This window comes from Vombatus ursinus, unplaced genomic scaffold, assembly GCF_900497805.2.
Source record: "Vombatus ursinus unplaced genomic scaffold, bare-nosed wombat genome assembly UNPS02014791.1, whole genome shotgun sequence".
NCBI classification, from domain to species: Eukaryota; Metazoa; Chordata; class Mammalia; order Diprotodontia; family Vombatidae; genus Vombatus; species Vombatus ursinus.
This window is the reverse complement of record NW_020954569.1, coordinates 48,184,518-48,203,761: the sequence shown is the minus strand read 5'-3', so window position 1 is coordinate 48,203,761 and position 19,244 is coordinate 48,184,518. Positions and strand designations below refer to the sequence as shown.

Here is a 19,244-nt window from a genome sequence, read left to right as displayed (position 1 = left end):
CTCTGACTCACTCTCTCTCTCTCTCTCTCTCTCCCCCTCTCTCCCTCTCCCTCCCTCTCCCTCCCTGTCTCTCACCCTCTCTCCCCCCCTTCCCTCTCTCTCCCTTCCCTCTCCCCTTCCCTTCCTCTCTCTCTCTCTTCCTCTCTCCCTCCCTCCTCTTTCCCTTCCCCCTTCCCTCTTTCTCCCTTCCCTCTCCCCTTCCCTTCTCTCTCTCTCTCTCTCTCTCTCTCTCTGTGTCTCTTTCTCTCTCCCTCTCCCTTTCCCTTCCCTCTGTCCACATAGGGTATCATACCCTTACCTACAGGTGCTCTGCCCAAAGGAATATAAATTTTGATTGCTGAAACCTTGCAAGATATCTTGGGGTTTATGGACTAGATTTCCTTCTTAAGGACCATGCCTTAAAACCAAATCACCCTGGCTCTCATTGATTGGCCAGCAATCGGTCCCAGGCCAAGCCCTGCTTGGTCACTGTTTGGGCCCTGATTAGCTCATACTGAATGTAAATAACAGTTGTTTCTGTTTTGGCCAGAAGCCCTGAGCTGAAGGTCTTCCTCTCAGGTTGATTTTTTTTTTTTTTGACTAGGTAAGAGAGGCTGTTCTTCGCGTCATTTTTTACCTAGGCTTGATCTCTGATTAGGCATTGCCTCAGTCAAACTGAAGCCTGTTAAAGAGCTTGTCCAAGGCCAACGTCTCCCACTGCATCCAGGGCTTCTCCAGCCCTGATCTCTATCTGGCATTTAGACCCAGATGGTTCCAGAGGAGAAAGTGAGGCTGGTGACCTTGCACAGCCCTCCCTCACTTAAATCCAATTCAAGTGCATGTCATGGCATCACCTCCCTGATGGTTATGGTCCTCTTCGGGAATGAAAGACAAACAACAACCCCCACTGGTACAGGTCAAGGGAAGTGATTTTACTACATATCTAGCACTCACATAAATGCAGCCAGGCTGATCTGGCTAATTTCATGATGGAAGTCTCAAAGTACAGATCTTTCCTATTTCTGTCATTAGTTATTACATAACTGAATTCTGTGCATATTTCCTCAGTAGCTTTTGTGTTCCTTGTTCATTTTCCCAACTTCTAGTTTGAAAAGAATCTATCTTTCTGTTTCTCAGTTATTCATACTGGAGGAGGAGCAAAGTGGGAACACAGTCATAGATACTTGAATAGGAATGAGCTGAAGTACTCACATGCCTCTTTCTCTTTCTTATCCAGGATAACATATAAATACCTAGATATATGGGTACTGGGAGAGATACTTATGGCGTACGATAAGAAAAGGTTTCTTGTAGGATGCTGACCTTGAAATGAGCATTGAAGAAATTTGGGAATTCTAAGAGGTGAAGATGAGAAAGTGCATTGCAGGCGTGGGAGGTAGCCTGGTTAAGGACTTGGAGCCAAGACATAGATTATTGTGCATGAGGAACAGAAGATAGAGGCCAGTCTGACTAGAATGTAATTGTAAGAAGGGGAATAATTTGAAATCAGTTTAGAAAGATAAGTGGGAGCCACATGGTAAAGGACTTTATATACCAGAGTTTTTCTTTTATCTAGAGTTGCGAGGGAGCTGTAAGAGCTTCTTGAGCATGGGAATGACGCGGTCAGGGCTGTACTTTAGCTATATGGATTTAGCATTAGTAGATGTGTGTTGGAGGGGGATCTTAATTTCTCCAAGTAAGCAAATGGTACAGTATGTCTCACTACAATCACCTGCTGCCTAAGTAGGAAGTATGTAGGACATTAAATATGGTGAGGCTGATCTCTCTGACCTCTGGATGAACATGGGAGAAATCAGCTTCATTCTCCTGCTTCTGTTACGTGGTTTAATGTGCCACATTTTTTTGGTATTTGTGTTCTGATTTTGAAAGTACAGCATTATTATCTCTAGCTACCTTATGGAGAAATGGACAAGCTTCAAGATAGTTGTCAGTCAGCAGATGTTCATTGAGTTCACATTATGTACAAGGCAGTAGGCTGAACCTGCTGTCGGAAATAGTAAAGTGCTTTGAGTTCTTGTTGGAGGTATTATATAAATATTTTTCTTTGCATGTTTAATACTTTATCAGTGATGTGATTATGCTAATCATATAGGTAATTAACTGTGAAATTCACTCAGACAATAGGTATAACTTATCCTTGCAAAGATTCCCATGAACCTGAAAGTCAAATGCAAATATTTTGGCATCTGGAGCTTGTCTTCTGAATAAGTAAGAGTACAACGGTAATGTACATAGTGGAAATAAAAGTTTAAAAAAGGGAAAAATAGGTAAGATGCTTTTTCTCTCTTAAAGATACAGTTCTCAGGCCTTTATCCAAGGTATGGCTGGCTACAAGTATACTCATCTTGACTGTTTTAAGAGCTGATTTTCTAATATCAGAAGATATATTCAGTGCATCCTAGCTTACATTCTAGGCTTCAGCCATAGCTGTGACTGGTAACTCTTGTCAAACCATAATTTTAAAAATCAGCAACTAAATCAGCGTTCCTCAATTTTTTGTTTGTCCCTGACGATTGTTGGAAGTATATGAAGCATTCTGATTAGCCTTTCTTCTTATCAAAATTTTATTAATTTTAGTTTATCTTTACTTTTTTGGGGGGAGGGATTCAGTTGCTTCAACCAGATTCTTGAAAAAATTTTTGCTTTGTATTTGGTTTGGGCTTCATAAATTTGCAGAGCCCATCTTTAGAGTCATAATTATACTAGGACAACCCATGATTTGATAGCTACTTAAATTATATCAGCATCTGCGTCTGGAGACTAATCAGTATTTTTTTGATGTGTATATTAAACAGAAGGCTATTTTTATCTTGCCTTCTCATATTTCCCGGGTTCACTTTCCAGTTCAGCTAGCATGCCTGTGTTTGGCTTTTTTTAAAATTTCTTTTCTTTTCTTTTCTTTTCTTTTCTTTTTTTAATCTACGATAGCACCATCTAGTGCCTGGATGAGTAAATTGACATCAGTAATTGGAATGAAGTTATTCCCATTGGTTTTCTGCAGAGAATAATTGATTCATTTTTCCTCTCTACTCTGGGAAGATTTTTTTTAACCACTAACTTTTCCAGGATTTGAATTTGTGTCAAAGAATTACAGATTTGATAAATAAAGAAGTAGTTTCAAAACCTCAGAGTTTGTAATTGCCATTCCAATGATATCACAGGTTGATGATTTCATTCATTAGTTTACCTTTCTGCCCCTAGGCCCTTTTATGGTCACATGTATAATAAACACAAAAACAATTTTATCCTCCACCCAACTCAGCAAAACTTGTTTCTTTTTGTTTGTTCAAAGTTGGGTGTGGAGATTGATTTGGTTGTGGGGTTGTTTTTGGTTTGGGAGGTTTTTTTTTTCCTTTGGAGATTTTTTTTGAGTGTAGAAAATTAGTGATTTTAGAAAAGATTAACATATCTAATTTAAACTTTTCCTGGTACTCTGCTTATTTTATTTTCTCTTCTTTAAGGTTATCGGTTATCTGACCAATTTCATGATATCCTTATCCGAAAATTTGACAGACAGGGAAGAGGACAGATTGCTTTTGATGATTTCATTCAAGGCTGCATTGTTTTACAGGTAATTAAGGAGAAACTTTACATGTATATATACATAATACATGCTTTCATACATACACAAATGAATTATAGTTACATTCATAGAAGTGTTAAATGCATAAGTGAAGAAAAGTAAAAAAGCAATAGTGAATTTTTATGCAATTTATTTGTGAAATATTTTATTGATTACTTAGTATTGACTGTAAAGAGACTATTAATAATGTAAGAAATGCACAATGAAGACTTGAAACCATATTGGGATACTTGAAATTTAGGAAAGAAATGTAGGGATAAAGCCAGTCTTGGAATTTGAGCTTCAGTGGAAACAATTCATGGAAGATAAGACTTCTCAGTAACTTATAGACCACCCTTCAACTTCTTTGTGAAGTATTCAGTTCTACAAATTACTTTTTAAATAAAGATATACAGGCTAACGCAGCTACTACAGTGCTTGTCTCCTCTGAGATCAAGTTATAAACCAATACACCATGAGGATTTTTTTAATGTATCTTTCAGTGTTAGTTGCATATTCCCACCTGAAATTGTAGGTTATTAAAACTGAAAATTTCTAGAATTGGCTAAAAAAAGTGGGTGTGGGTGTGTGTAGGAGTGAACATATACAATTGTGAACACATATATATGTGTACATACAGTTGATTTTCATCATTTGCTGTAGTTAATGCTCTATAAAGTCACCACAGACACTGAATTATCCAATATTGAACCATTGCTCCCAGGGGAAATACTGGGTTAGGTTCCTGTGAGCCTCAGGTTACACAATGTTCACTAGCACTCTCTGGCATGGCCTCATGTACAGATCAGTGAATTTCCTCTTTCTTTTTCTGGATGTACTGCATTGTTGATTCATTAATACTAAGCTCAGCAGCACTATAACTCACACCTGCTCAAAGCTTATCTAACACACATTTCTCTGTAAGACACATCATAGCCTTCTTGTGGTTAGGAATACTAGACAGCACTAAAGCACCACTCTTGGGGGCCATTTTGTACAACAAAATCACCAGCAATAAGGACAAAATTGCAAAAAACATGGCACTAATACCACAGAAAGAGCACTTGTTTACAGTACAAGAGTTGAATCGAGAAGACAAAACATCAGACTTACTTGACCTCAGCTGGGCAACTTACACTTCTGCATGTCCATGAATAAAGCAAAGTGCTGCAAGTACTGATTTTGGGGTTACAAATAAATTTTAGCATGTGAACTATTTTGCAAGTGCAGAATCCATGAAAAGTGAGAATCTGTTGTATATCCAACTATGTTATTAAATGAGATAATGTTTGTATGGCTTAGCACAGTGCCCTGGCACAGAGTTGGTGCTTAATAAATGCTCATTACCTATCTCCCCTCCTTACTAAAGGTTAACACATAAGTGAGGGGTGTATACGCTAAAAAATAACTTGTGTTATTCTCTTTGTTGCTACCAGTGACTTATGGAATCAGATTTTTTTTTTAACTTTGTCTGCCAAATGAAAGGGATCTGACCTGCCTGTTTTCTGCATTATAAGGTTCTTTTAATGTTGAATTATTGTTTCTTGAATGTGTTTTATGAGATGTGCTATGAAGTGTCTTAGCAAAAAAAGTTGAATTACAAAAAATGAGGTAACGTATTGTACTCTTAAGCTCCTCTGAGCACTTGACTGAAAATCATGTGATGGAAGACTAGTATCCTTAGACAGCTTATCTACTCACTTCTCACCTGTAAAAATAAATTACAGATGTTCCTGAATGAGGATGTTCTGACCACTGAGAGACCGTGGTAGTACAGCTATTCTACCAATCTGGGATCCCATGAGGGATTCCTGAAGCCACTTGTATCTGTTATATTGGATTCAGGGCAAGTTAACTTAGCTAGACTTCCCTGACTCCAAAGTGTAGTCCTGGCCACCAGTTCATCTAGAAACTGACTAATCTTTTTCTGGAAGAATCTGCAAGGGCTGTGTGTTGGAGCCCACAGGAAAATACAATCAGTTGAGGATAATATCACATAAATTTTTTTTAAAAGAATTTTTTTTTGGCAGGAGGAGATAGGAGTGTGCCCCTTTTTGAGGAGAAATAGAAAACACACCACTCATCTTTCAATAAAAACATGCATGTAGCGCCAGCTAGGTGGCACAGTGCACACTGCACCAGCCCTGAAGTCAGGAGGACCTGAGTTCAAATCTGGCCTCAGACCAAACACTTGACACTTACTAGCTGTGTGACCCTGGGCAAGTCAACCCTAATTGTCTAAAAAAAAAACCCAAAAAACATTCATGTAAAGCTTTAAAGTTAATTAACCTAACAAACCCGTATTATGGCCTGTTAAAAAGAGAGAAGGAAGTTGAGAGGTGAGAAGGAAGAGAGGGAAGAAGAAGCCCATAAACAGATTTTTGTGACCTAATAGGATATCGTTCCTGAAGTCCATTGTTTCTTTACTGCCTTTAGTAGGTCTGTTATCTAATTTGGGCACTTCCTCCACTGAGGAAGACCTTGTGAAGATTTAGGCTCATCTGTGCCTTCTTGTCCATGTTCTTTGTCCATAGACAACACCAGGACAAAAGAGGCCTTTCTCTAGTTCCTTCGGTATTTTGCTACCCAGAAAACCCATCTCCTTTGCCATGTCCATGATGATAGATGCTTCGTATCAGCAGTTCAAAAACTTTTTAGTGTTAGGACCTCTTTACTCCTTCCAATATTGTTAAGGATTCCCACACCTCCCCTTACCCTCAAGAGCTTTTGTTCATCCATCCTGGTTTACCATATTAGAATTTAAAACATCTTACTCTTATGAAAATAGTTTTGACCTTGGGGATGCTGGACCGTATTTTAAGAGCTGCTGCCATGTGTTACTGATTCCACAGTAGTCCTCTTTGGCAATCGGTGCACTCAGCCTAGCCATGCCAGGTGTGTTTCCATGTCCTTTTGAGTCACTCGCAGTTAGGATTCTTCTGAAACCCTTGTTGTTTCATAATCCATAGGTATATACTCTCCTTATATGGTGTCATTACAGTGGACATAAATGAGAATATTTTACTTCATACAGATCTCCTGCTAACAGGATAAAATTCTTAAAGGCCAGAGATTTCTTGACCCTGGGTTGGAGGATCTCTGACTAGATGGGTTGATTTCCAGACCTTTCATGGGTTCCAGTTTACTTAAGGCCTGAATGGACTCAGGTGTCTGTCACAGTAGCAGTAGCGGCTGCTTAAGCCCATAATAAGCGCTTAATGAATACTTTCCTGTTCTTGGAGTGCTTTATGGGCACATTCTCTTACTTGATTTTCATAACAACCTGGTGAGGCAAGTAATGCAAGTATTCCTTTTAATTTCCTACTAAAGAAACTAAGACTTAAATTGAGAAATGCCTAAGCAAGCAGCATAGCCACTTCTTGAAACTGGGGTCTTCTGATGCTCAAGGCCAGTGCTCTTTACACTGTGCCCAAATCTCCTCAATTGGGTTAGTAAATAACATGATCTCATTATCTGTTTTCTCTTTCAGAGGTTGACAGATATATTTCGGCGCTATGATACCGATCAGGATGGCTGGATTCAAGTGTCTTATGAACAGTATCTTTCCATGGTCTTCAGTATTGTATAACACTCACCTTTTGAGGTTATCAATGGGACTGTTATGGAAAAAAAAGACTGGAAATGCCAAATCCCTTATCTCGTTACATCATGAAAAAGAAAGCTGATGCAATTCAAGATTGTCTTCCTCCCAGATTTTATACAATTGATATGTTTATGTTTCAAAATCCTAACTGTATATATGTGAAAAGGCTAATTAATATTATACCCTAGTAACTATAGCCATGTAGCTCTCCATATGCAAAAATGGATTTAGTTTGTGGTCATTTGTGCCATGAAATAGAATATGTGTAACTTTGCTTCAGGTATCCTGCATGAAAAATGCATCATATCTTTTGTAGATGTCTCCATTCCTCTTGTCAGAATGCTTCTACTAATTAATCAGAATTTTAAATAGTATGGAACTTGCACATAAGGCTTTTCATGTGCCTTACTTTTTTAAAGGGGTTTATTGTATCCATTTTAATATGTAATGTAAGCAATAAAGGAAATGGTACAGACTCATGTTTTTCCACTATTTCCACACCTTTTGAATCATAGAAAATTGAAAAAAAAAATGGATAGGCAGACTCTCTCTGCCATATTCAGTGACATTATCACTGCTTCAGAGATGCTGTTATGGGCTGTTCAGAGGCATAGCTTTACATGGACAGAGGTTTCCTGGCATGCCTGGTCAGGGTTATTGACTCCCACAACCAAATCGTATTCAGTGATGAAAGCTGGGAGAGTAGAGATGTAGAACACTCTTATAATTTGAAGCATCAGACTATAATTTCTGTGTTTGTAACCAGCATGACTTTTTTGTAAAACACCATGCTTCCATATTTTTACTTTTACTCTATGAAATAAGTATAAGCTGTTGTTGACATGTGATTAGGGGGCCCTAGTAGCAAAGATGGCTTTAGCTGTATGATGAATGCAACTTCTAGAGAAGGATCTGTAGGAACGCATGGCAGTCTGTACGCTTCATGATCTAAATCTTTTGTCATTTCCGAAAATTCACAAAATTTGAACATATGTGGGGTTTTTTTAAAACTTTTAAAAATGTTAGGAGGCAGCTAGGTGATGCAGTGAATAGAGCACCAGCCCTGGATTCAGGAGAACTCGAGTTCAAGTCTTTCCTCAGACATGTAACACTTACTAGCTGTGTGACCCTGGGCAAGTCACTTAACCCCATTGCCTAACCCCCCCCCCCAAATGTTATTGATGCCTTTTGTTTTAACAAGATATTTGTAGATATCACCTCACCTGCTGCAGATAGAGTGCTAGGACTAGAATCAGGAAGACCTAAGGTCAAATTCAGCCTCGCACACTAGCTGTCTGATCCTGGGCTTAACCTGTGTATGCCTTAGTTTCCACAACTGTAAAATGGAAATAATAATGGCACCTACTTCCCAGAGCTATTGTGAGAATCAAATGAGATGATATTTGTGAAGCACTTAGGCGAGGTGGTTGAGTGAGTAGAGCACCAGGCCTGAAGTCACTAGGACCCGAGTTCAAATTTGGCCTCAAACACTAGCTGTGTGACGCTGAACAAGTCACTTAAATCCTGTTTGCTTCAGTTTCTCCATCTGTAAAATGAGCTGGAGAAGGAAATGGCAAACCACTCCAGTATCTTTGCCAAGAAAACGTCAAAAGGGGTCATGAAGAGTCAGACATAACTGAAACAACTAAACAACAAAAATGCTTTTGCTCCATTCCCCTACTCCAATTCTTCCTCCTTGAACCCTCATTTTTAAGAAAGAAAATCTGTTAAGCAGAACCAGTCACAGTAATGACTTCATTGCCAATATCTGCAACATTCTCCCTCTCTACCAAAGGGAAGGAACTGCATTTCATCATCTGTTCCCAACAACCCAGGTTGATCATTGTGTACATCATCATCATTGGGTATGTTGTACTTCTGGTCCCTAAGTTAGTATCAGTTTATGCAAGTCTATAGCCATTTTCTGCAGTCATATTTGTCATTTCACTTAGCATAACAATATTGTAATAACACTTAAGAGTATATTCAGCTGTTCCCTACTCAATAACCTGTTTTCTTTAGTTTTTGTTTTGTTTTGTTTTTAAACTACTAAAAGCATTGCTATGAATATTTTGGGATATATGGGGCTTTTTAAGATCTGTAATATTTCAAATAAGTAATTCTTCATCTCACATTCATTCATACTTTAAACATTCAGATTGTACATATTCTATTTAACAGAATCATTAGGCAGAAGTGAACATCAGAAGGCTTCTAATCCAACCTTACACCCAGATCATATCCCTTCTACAAAATCCCTAACCTCCCCCTGATTACTTAGACTTTATGAGAATGCTTGAGTCTCAAGAGAAATTGCTACTTCATGAGGGAGCTCTTTCCATTGTTGAATAGCTCTGCTCATTGGAAAGTTCTCAAATTGAGTGAATCTGCCTTATAACTTGTATGTGACCTAGTTCAGCCTTCTGGAGCTACTTTCACAGAGCCTCAGTTAAAAGGGACCTAAGACGATACTTTGTCCCTGGACAAATACCCTCAACATAGCCGCCAAAGCAGCCCATTCCACTTTTGGGCAGTTTTAATTGTTAGGAAATTGTTTCTTAAGTTAAGCCTCTGTTTGCCTATATTTCTACCCATTGTTCAGAGTTTTACTATCTGGGGCCAATCAAAACAAGTCTAATCTCTCAGACTGCCCTTCATATAACTTAATGATGTCCACAACCCTTGCCAAGTCTTACTTCTCCAAGATAAATATCCCCAGTCCATTTAACCAATGTTTATTCGCCAATTTGGTTACCTGCCCTCCAGCTTATTTATGTCCTTTAAGTATGTGTCTAGAACTGAAAACACACTTCAGATGTGGACTAAGGTAGGATATAACAAGACTATCCTTTCTGTTAATCCTGGTCACTATTTCTCTTAATGGAACCTAATATTATCTTAGCTTTTCTAGCAGTCATATCATGCTGTTGAATCATTGAGCTTGGAGCCCTCTAATGTCACCAGATCTTTTGAAGATCAATTGTTGTCTAGTCACCCCTCTGTTGAGAAAATTTTTGAAAGATTCCAAATGTATGACTGTGTGTGTGTGTGTGTGTGTCTGTGTGTGTGAATGCATGTATGTGTATATTCATTTATTCTCAGATTCAGGCAAAGGTTGAAAGCCTATCAATCCTTTTAAATTCTAATTAGGGTCATTAAATTTGTTTAGCTATGAACTACTTCCCAGCTTGTTGTCATTTGCAAATTTGGGGGATGGAGTATTAGGCATTTGTAAAGGGTATTCCTACTTGGGTATAGGTTGAACTCTTGGGAGGTCCTTACTAACAGATTCCATGATTTTTTTTTTTTAATGACTTAATTTTGTTAGACCTGATTCTTGTGCTTGTGTAATTGAACTTTACATCAATCACCTTGTTTTGACCCACTGTTCCATCTTGCTGAGATCTTTTTAGATGCTGATTCTGTCATCCAATACCTTAGTAATTTGGTCAAGAATTGTCTTCCATTATCTTGTGATGGTTAACTGATCTTTCTCAAAATGTGGGAAAAGAAGACCAGAAGACTATAGACCCTTTCCAAAGGAGGGTGCTTTTGTGGATAGAAGAGGATCTCTGACCTATAGCCAAAAAAATAAATAATTAAAACCAAAAACTTTTACAGCACTTATTGTCTTGCATGTAATACTCAATGATTTATACTGGGAAGATGAAAATGGGGGAAGTGGGGAGGGACCTTTTCAAGAGATACATCTAATGAACATTAGTTAATATAACTTATTGGTCAAAGTACAACTGAAAAAAGTAGGTGACAAGTTTTTCAGCTTACACCATGCTATTTGAGAAGGGGATCCCTACCCTAGTGAGGTAGGTTTAAAATTGTGGGCTGTGGACTATAAAGGTGAAATCTTAAGGAAATACAAAATACACTATTATTTAAAAAATGAAAATGACATCAGATTAATGAGAAATATGATGGATTTAATACAACTATTGCTCTTCTTTAAATTTACTTTGGATAAGAAGAGCAATAGTTGTATTAAATCCATCATATTTCCCTATGGTACATCTCCCTATTGTGTCCAAATACTCCTATTGGGTAATACAGTCTCCTAGGGCATTGCAACTTCATGAGCAGGATCTGACTCCTCCCTCCCACCTTAATCTCCCTTCCATTAACTACTGCCTGTTCTTCCATGCAGCACAGGCATGACAAAAGAAAAGACCATAGCCCAGAATACTCTCAACCCTAAGCCAGGTAGGACTATATGTCTGGATCCTCTCGATGTTTCCCTTCTAAATGTGCCAGCCTAAAAGGGCTTCCTCTGCTGTCACAATCCCAAATTGCCAACTCACTAATGAATCAACATGAATTCTAGTCTATGGGCCTAGAGTCAGGAAGACCTGAGTTCAAATTTGACCTCAGACATTTACTACAGCTATTTGACTAATGCAGATAACAATAGTACAATAGTACCTATCCCCCAGGATTGTTGTGAAGATTAAATGAGATAATATTTGCTTAAGCTTAGTTGTTCAGTTGTTTCAGCTGTATCATGACCCCATTTGGGGTTTTCTTGGCAAAGATACTAGAATGGTTTGCCATTTCCTTCTGTTTTTACAGATGAGGAAACCAAGGCAAACAGGGTTAAGTGACTTGCTCAGTCACACAGCTAATAAGTCTCTGAGGCCAGATCTGATCTCAGGTCTTCCTGACTCCAGGCCCAGCACTCTGTTTATGAGTCATTTTGCTGCCCTTATCCTTTAGTAGGAGATTAAGAATAAATGCTTGTTTCTTCCTTTGAAGTGTGATGTTCTATAGACGTTCTTTCATTTTCACAATGACCCTCAAGCAAGATGAAAGTTTTGAAAACCAATAATTGTCTACCCCTAGAAGCATGTAAGCACTGATTTTGTTGCTGACTTTTTTCTTGCTATTTGTAATTACTTATCTTATTTTTTTTAAACAAGTTTTAATGTCAAATGCCCTGCTCATATCGGTTTGTGTTTTTGTTTTTGTTTTTGTTTGTTAATGAAGAATACTGTTAGGTATAAGGATTGGACCTGTGATTTTATTGTATGAATATATTGCAAAGAGTTTAGCAAAGACAACACCACTACATACAAAAAAATTGTTCATTATGACCAAGTTGGATTTATACCAGCAATTCAACAAATAAATTTGTGCATCCAAAAGACTATTGGCCTTTCCATTTACCCTGAATCTGAACCATTTTATATATGTTGTCTTCTTCAATTACAGTTTGAGTGCCCTGAGAACAATGTTCAATTTCTGAAACATTTTAGGACACATTTTTAAAGGAATTTTTTAAACTAGAAAGGGAAACATTAAGATTATTAAGAGCCAACATGGCTTAATCAAAAATAAGTCAAGCTAGAATAAATTTATTTTTATTTTTGAAAGGATTACTAGATTTTTAGAGACTGTTAGAGAAGCAAACAACTATCATTAATTACCAAAAACATGATTACATTAAAAGATGTACAAAATTCTTTTGAGCACTCATTTTGTTACAAATGCCAAAAACAAACAAAATTACAAGTTTAAGATCATCCTTCCTTAATATGATCAAAAGTATTTATTAACAACTAATAGCATTATTTGTACTGAAAAAACACTGGAAGTTTTTTCAATAACTTCAAAAGTGAAGTAAAGATGTCTTTTTTCTTCACTTTAATTTGATATTGCACTAGAAATGTTACCTGCATTAAGATGAGAAAGAAATTAAGGGAATAAACAGCAAAATTCAGGCTAATTTTTTTTGCAGATGATATACTTGGAAAACCCAAAAATCTTTTGTTAATGTGTGTCATATCTATTGATATGTACTGTATTAGAAATTAAAACACCTTAGTATTATTATGATAACAGTGTTGGCTTTGCAGACCTCCTGAAAGGGTCTTAAGGACCCTCAGGGGCTCCTGGACCACACTTTTAGGACCTCTACTCAAAACCAAGGGTTCTCAGCCTGGGAACCATGAATAGTTTTGTTTTGGTTTGGTTTTTTAAACTATTTTGATAACTATTTCAATGTAATTGGTTTCCTTTGTAATCCTATTTTATTTTGTACATTTAAAAACATTCTGAGAAGGGGTCTGTAGGTTTCGCCAAACTGCCAAAAGGGTCCAAGACACAATAAAGGTTAAGAACTCCTGCTCTAGACAGAGAATATGTAAATTTCAATAAAGCATTTAAGAAAAATTCATATCATATTCTTGGGGCCAAGATGGAGAATTGTGGTAGTTAGATGTATTTGGAAGTGGTTGAATGACCGCACCCTATGAGTCAAACAGTCACGAGGCATTTATTAAGTGCATTAATAATAAATAGTTGTAGCTTTGGGCCGCTAGGTGGCGCCATAGTGCATAGAGTGCCAGGCCTGAAGTCATGAAGATTCTCTTTCCGAGTTCAAATTGGCTTCAGATACTAGCTCTGTGACCCTGGGCAAGTCACTTAACCCTGTTTGCCTCAGTTTGCCTCTGCAAAATAAGCTGGAATAGGAAATGGCAAACCACTCCAGTATCTTTGCCAACAAAACCCCATACAAAGTCACGAAGAGGCAGACACAACTGAACAACAATAAACATTCCTCTTAGATTGTAAAACTTAAAGAAAAACAATTTCATGATTCCTTCAAAAGTCATGAAAGTTAAACAAACTTAGTTAAGCAAAATCATAATCTCATACATCCCTCTAGTTAAACAAACTCTTTAAGTAAACTAAGTCAGGTTACAGATTAAACAGTTTGCAAAATCCTACACTTACAAAACTACAAGGCTACATTTTAGAAGAGTTACAATGGGCTATTTGAGAGGAAAGGACTTACATGTCATGAAGATTGGTATCAGGGAAATCTTTACACAAATAAAATATATTTGGGAGATTGTAAAGATGCTGTGTTCCATTCTTCCTCTCATTTAGTTTCTTATCTCAGGAATGCCAATAATATTCCCTTAACACTATTATTATTCCACAAATCAGGTTTTGATCAGGTGGGATTAATATTAAGAGAAGACAGGCTTCCAGTTAACCAAAAGTTACTGAGGAATGGCCCTGAGCTCTAGATAATAAAAATTAATAGTTTTAAAAATTCCTTTTTGAAGCTTCTTAACCCTATTCACATTTTCTTGCTTTAACAACTCTTGAAACAAATGCTGGAGGTGTCTACTTTGTGTAAAGTAGTGTAAGGAAAAAAGTTTTTCACTGACTGGCCAAAATGTAGCACCAAAATCCTCTTAATCCCCTTTCATTTTCACCCCTGTGTATGGGCTGGAGATCAAAGCCTTAAGTCAGAGAAAGCTACCTAACTTATGATCTGTCACTTTTATCTCCTCCCAAGGTCTTCTGGGATTTAGCTGCAAATGAATTTAAGCCCGGACAAAAGGTGACCTAAGGATGCAAAGTCATTGTTTGCCACTCATCTGCCTAGACCTCATTTAATATACTTATCTGTCAGCAGCAAAGCTTGAATGATTTGGAGCTATAATTTGGTCAGTGAAAAAAAAATACTGTCTCCCTACAATAGGATTTGACTTGTTTTAAATTTTCCTCTGAGAAAAACGATCATTTTCTTTTTGTATTAATAACCAATTTTATACAGTACCCAACTATCCACTTTTTGCTTTCTCATTCAAAGCTCAGTCTCTCAAGGACATTTCTGACCTTGCCCAAAAATTCACCCTACCCAGATTGGGGCCATCTCCAATCATCCTGATCTATATCTTGCCAGTGGACCCAGATGGCTCTGGAGGAGAAAGTGAGGCTGGTGATTTTGCACAGCCCACCCTCACTTAAATCCAGTTCACTTACAAATCATGACATCACTTTCCTGATGTCATAGCCTAAATATAGTCCTGATGTCAAAAACTAAGGCCAAACAACTACACTACCACCCTGCCCAGACTAGGTGGAATTCTTACTATAACCCCATCATTGTTCAACTTAAATAGACTGGGTGAATAGATTCTTTTGTATAGATTGCTGGAGGCAGAATGATCCTGGAGTGTTGACATTATCAGAGTCAGGTCCCCCAGCCTCTCATTAGAAAAAGTCTACTTCTCATTATAATATTCATTCTCTCATTGTTAACCAATCAGAAGTTTATTTTTACCTGTCAGGGTCAACTCCTTTTCCAAAGGTGTTTAATCATTCAGTGACCTCCATGTAGAGTCTTTGATTATAAGAGAGACTATTGACCTCAATTTATTGATTATTTGTTAGCCTAATTAATAATTTGATTGATATTTTGATTGATAATTGATCAAATTGATAATTTGATTATCAATTATCCAGAAATTCTCTCTCGGACTTTTCATTCATCACCTCTTTCAAATGACAAATATTGCCCTCCTGTTCTAATTATAAAGGGGATTAAAATCTGTGTCTAATGGGCAGGAATAGAGGGCAAAATCTGTCAGCAACTTCCTGTCCCCCCCTTAGGGCTTGCCAAAGCTCCTAGGTGATTTTCATGGTACTTGTTACTAGGTGCCAAAGACAGAAAGAAAAAGCAGCTAACAAGAGTGTAGCAGTAGGGAGGCTCAGTTGGTTGCTGGGAGTAGGAACCTTGAGGTTTTCCATTAGCTTGCAATCTTAGAGGCATGAGTTGTTTATTATGTTGTTATGTGTGATCCCTCTCACAATATGGGATTATACAGCCCTGTGTTGCGGGGCAGGGGTAGGGAGAGGAAGAATACATTTCTTTTGATATTTATTTGGTATTCTATTTTAATTAATAGTGTTGCTATTTGATTTATTATTCCTCAACCATTGGTAGAGAATGCACTAAAGAAAGGCTTTCTTTGATACTTGCAATTAATTAACTCTGCACACTTCCTGAAAAGGTCTTAGGGACATTCAGGGGCTCCTGGACCGTACTTTTAGAGCTTCTGCTCTAAACTAAACCTGGGAAACAGGACTGGGTTATTTTTTTTGTTTTGGGTTGGTTTTTTTTGTGTGTCTGTAACTATTACAGTGTAATTAGTTTCATTTGTAATCCTATTTTATTTTGTGCATTTAAAAACATTCTGAGAAGGAGTCTGTAGGTTTCACCAGACTGCCAAAGGGGTCCATGACACAATAAAGGTTGAGAACTCCTACTCTAGACAGAGAATATGTAGATTTCAGTAAAGCATTTAAGAAAGATTCATATCACTTTCTTGGGGCCAAGATGGAGAGATGTGGTAGTTAGATGCACTTGGAATTTGTTGAATGACTAAACCCAATGAGTCAATCCATCAACAAGCATTGTAATATAGTTTTCCATATTTTGATGAATATGGTCTCATTACCCCTAACCATACTATTTCTTCACTTTATAGACTGATTTTATCACCTCTCAGTTTTCTTTCCGAAGTGAAGAATCATAATACAGAGTCAAGAGACCTGGGTTTTAGTACTAATTCTGCCACTAACTTGCTGTGACCTGGGGCAGGTCACTGAGCCTTTTTAGATCTCAATTTTCTCTTTTGTAAAAGGGGGAGGAGGGAGAGGGAATCACCTTTAAGATCTTCTTCAACTCTAAGAATTTATGATTTCATGATGTTTCAGTTTGTTTTATCGTATTATGCTGACTCTTTTATGCACTATTTCAATGCCCTCTTTGCCCTTTCCCCTGCCCTAGCTAGAAGCAATCTCTGCTTCCTCCTACCTCTCCTAGCTCTTTGTGTTTCTCCTAAGAAATTGCCATATTTTATTTCGTATTTTAGTTGTATGTAACTCTCCAGAATTTATCTTCCCCTACTAGGTTGTGTTATGGGAATTTTTTATTTTCTTTTATTAAATTTTATTATTTTGGGTGCAGTGTCATTCCTTCTGCAACTTTTGGTTAACTGAAAGTCTATCTTCTGTTAATATTAACTTCACCTGACCAAAACCTGACTCATGGAATAATAGTGTTAAGGGAAGACTGTTTGACATTTCTCTGATAAAAATCATAGGGAAGTTTGAGCTCCGCAAAGTGATTTATTGTTATCTCCCCTAGCTAACTGTGTAAGGAAGAATTTCCCTGGCACCTTATTTTCTCAATTATCTTGGTGACACGCAAATCTTGCCCCTCAATTGGCTTATTTGTGAACCCTCTAAATGTAATTTAATCTGTAATCTGACTTAGTTTATCTATAGAGTCTAACTAGGTTTCTTTCTTTAGGGGATGTATGAGATTATGACTTTACTTAACTAAATTTATTTAACTTTTATGATATTGAAAGAAGCATGGGATTATTAATCTGTCTTTTAAAAAAAATTTTTATGGTATAAGAAAATGTATAAGATGGCAATATGTAAAAGAATTTTTTTCCTCTGTCACTCTGATATAATTTTATCTATAAGAAGCCTTATTAGAATCCTAATTAGGGTTCATGGATTATTTTTCTACCTCTCTGAATATGAGTTAAAGTATAATAAAACCTAAGTTTTTGCCTCTATAATTTTTGCATCATGGTAGAACTATTTCAGCAGCTTTTACCTACCACATGAACTCAAAAAAGGAGATATTTCTTCCCTAACAATTGTAAATACCTAGAGAGCAAAGAGTGAGACTCATTCATCTTTAGCTTATTTTAAACTTAGCAGAGTGCCTTGCACGTAGTACATGAGTAATAAATATTTGTTTATTATTGAATTGAATGGAATTGAATCATTGAATTGAAAGGAAGTTCACCCTCTCTTCCAAGTCACTTTTTAAACAAGAAAATAAATAATTAGCACTGCTCAACCCCACTTGAAGTGATTAGTTATATAAAATACCACAGTAAAAGAAAATAGTGAATATAGTGATAAAAATCAGCTTTCTGTTTGAGCTTCTCTTCTGCTGTGAAGGATAATGCTTCAAGGCCATGTGTAGAAATTCTGTATTGAGGGGTGAGTGAGAACAGAGAAATTGTGGCGGCTGGGTGGGAGGGGAGTGGGTAATGGCTTCCAACTGAGGTCCATTTGCCTCCATGAGGGGTAAAGACTAGAGATGCCACAGTGTTGAGTCAGCCTGGCGCTCACCTTTCTGACTGTAACCTAGTACAGAACTCAAGCCAGTGGCTAGGGTTGCTTAAGGAAAACCTGGGCAGAAGCTGTTAATTAATTAAACCATCATTGCATGCAGATGAAACCACAGAACTCCATCTGGGGGGAAAAGAATGCCAAGAAGGAACTTCTCCATTCCTTGACTGCTGAGAGGTCATGTAAACAAAAGTCAAAAATACAGAAAAAGCTTCTCCCTGGTTAGGACGAAGCCATTAAGGGATCTGTATGGTGAAAAAGTTGTTTTTTTTATCTTCTATGTGCCAGCCACAGCGTTTAGCGCTGGGGACACAAAGAAAGATAAAAAAAACACAGTCCCTGCTTTCATGGAGTTCACAGTCTGAATATTCATAAGCCCATCTCAGCATAGAGGGAGATTCAACAGTAGTTTCACCCTGGATAAGTTACTCAACCTCTGTTTGCCTCCGTTTTCTCACCTGGAAAATGAGGATAATGACAGCACCTAGCTCCCAGGGTAGTTCTGTCTTTGCTAGGATCTGAGTTCTCTGAACTTTCACTTAGTTTCTCTTCGGAAGCTGGTTAGACCTTTGAAAAGGATGTTACAAGAAGATTTCAGGATACACTCTCCCTTGCATATGATTAAGTAATTAAAAAAAAAAACAACTTATTTCATTCAGGTGCGTCCAAAGTCTTCCTATTAGAATAATAAGAACATTGATTTCTTAATATTTCTAAAAGGAGTGGGGTGGATAGGGGGCATGGAGTATCCTTCTTCCACAATGTGCAAGTAAGATTTCCAGATGACACACCTGAGTGGGAAAGTGGGAAAGATAATACTAGATATCAGAATCAGAATCCAAAAGGATTAATCTAGAGGTCATTTAGTATAATGCCTCCAGAGTAGTCTCACTACCCCTTTCAATCCATTCTGTGTACTGCCCATAGAGAAATCCTAAAAGGCCACTTTCCACACTTCAATTCTTGCTAAAACAAAACCAAAACAGAAAGAAACTTAAGTGGTTCTGAGACATTGCCACCCCAGTAATGTCCAAATTCCTTGTGCTGCTATTAAAAATCTTTGACCCCAAACTGCCTTCCTGGTTTTATCTCTCTTTACTCAATCAGTCA

General features: G+C 37.5%; 1 protein-coding gene across 2 annotated transcripts in view; it reads left to right on the top strand.

Annotated features, from left to right (window-relative positions):
* Positions 1-7,645, top strand: part of PDCD6 (programmed cell death 6) — a 29,407-nt gene extending 21,762 nt beyond the window's left edge. For both annotated transcript variants that reach the window (XM_027869060.1, XM_027869059.1), the window contains exons 5-6: positions 3,462-3,571; positions 7,053-7,645. In XM_027869060.1, coding sequence (XP_027724861.1) covers positions 3,462-3,571; positions 7,053-7,151 — 209 coding nt within the window. In that variant the 3' untranslated portion in view covers positions 7,152-7,645. The remainder of the gene's footprint in view (positions 1-3,461; positions 3,572-7,052) is intronic.
* Positions 7,646-19,244: the final 11,599 nt, after the last annotated feature.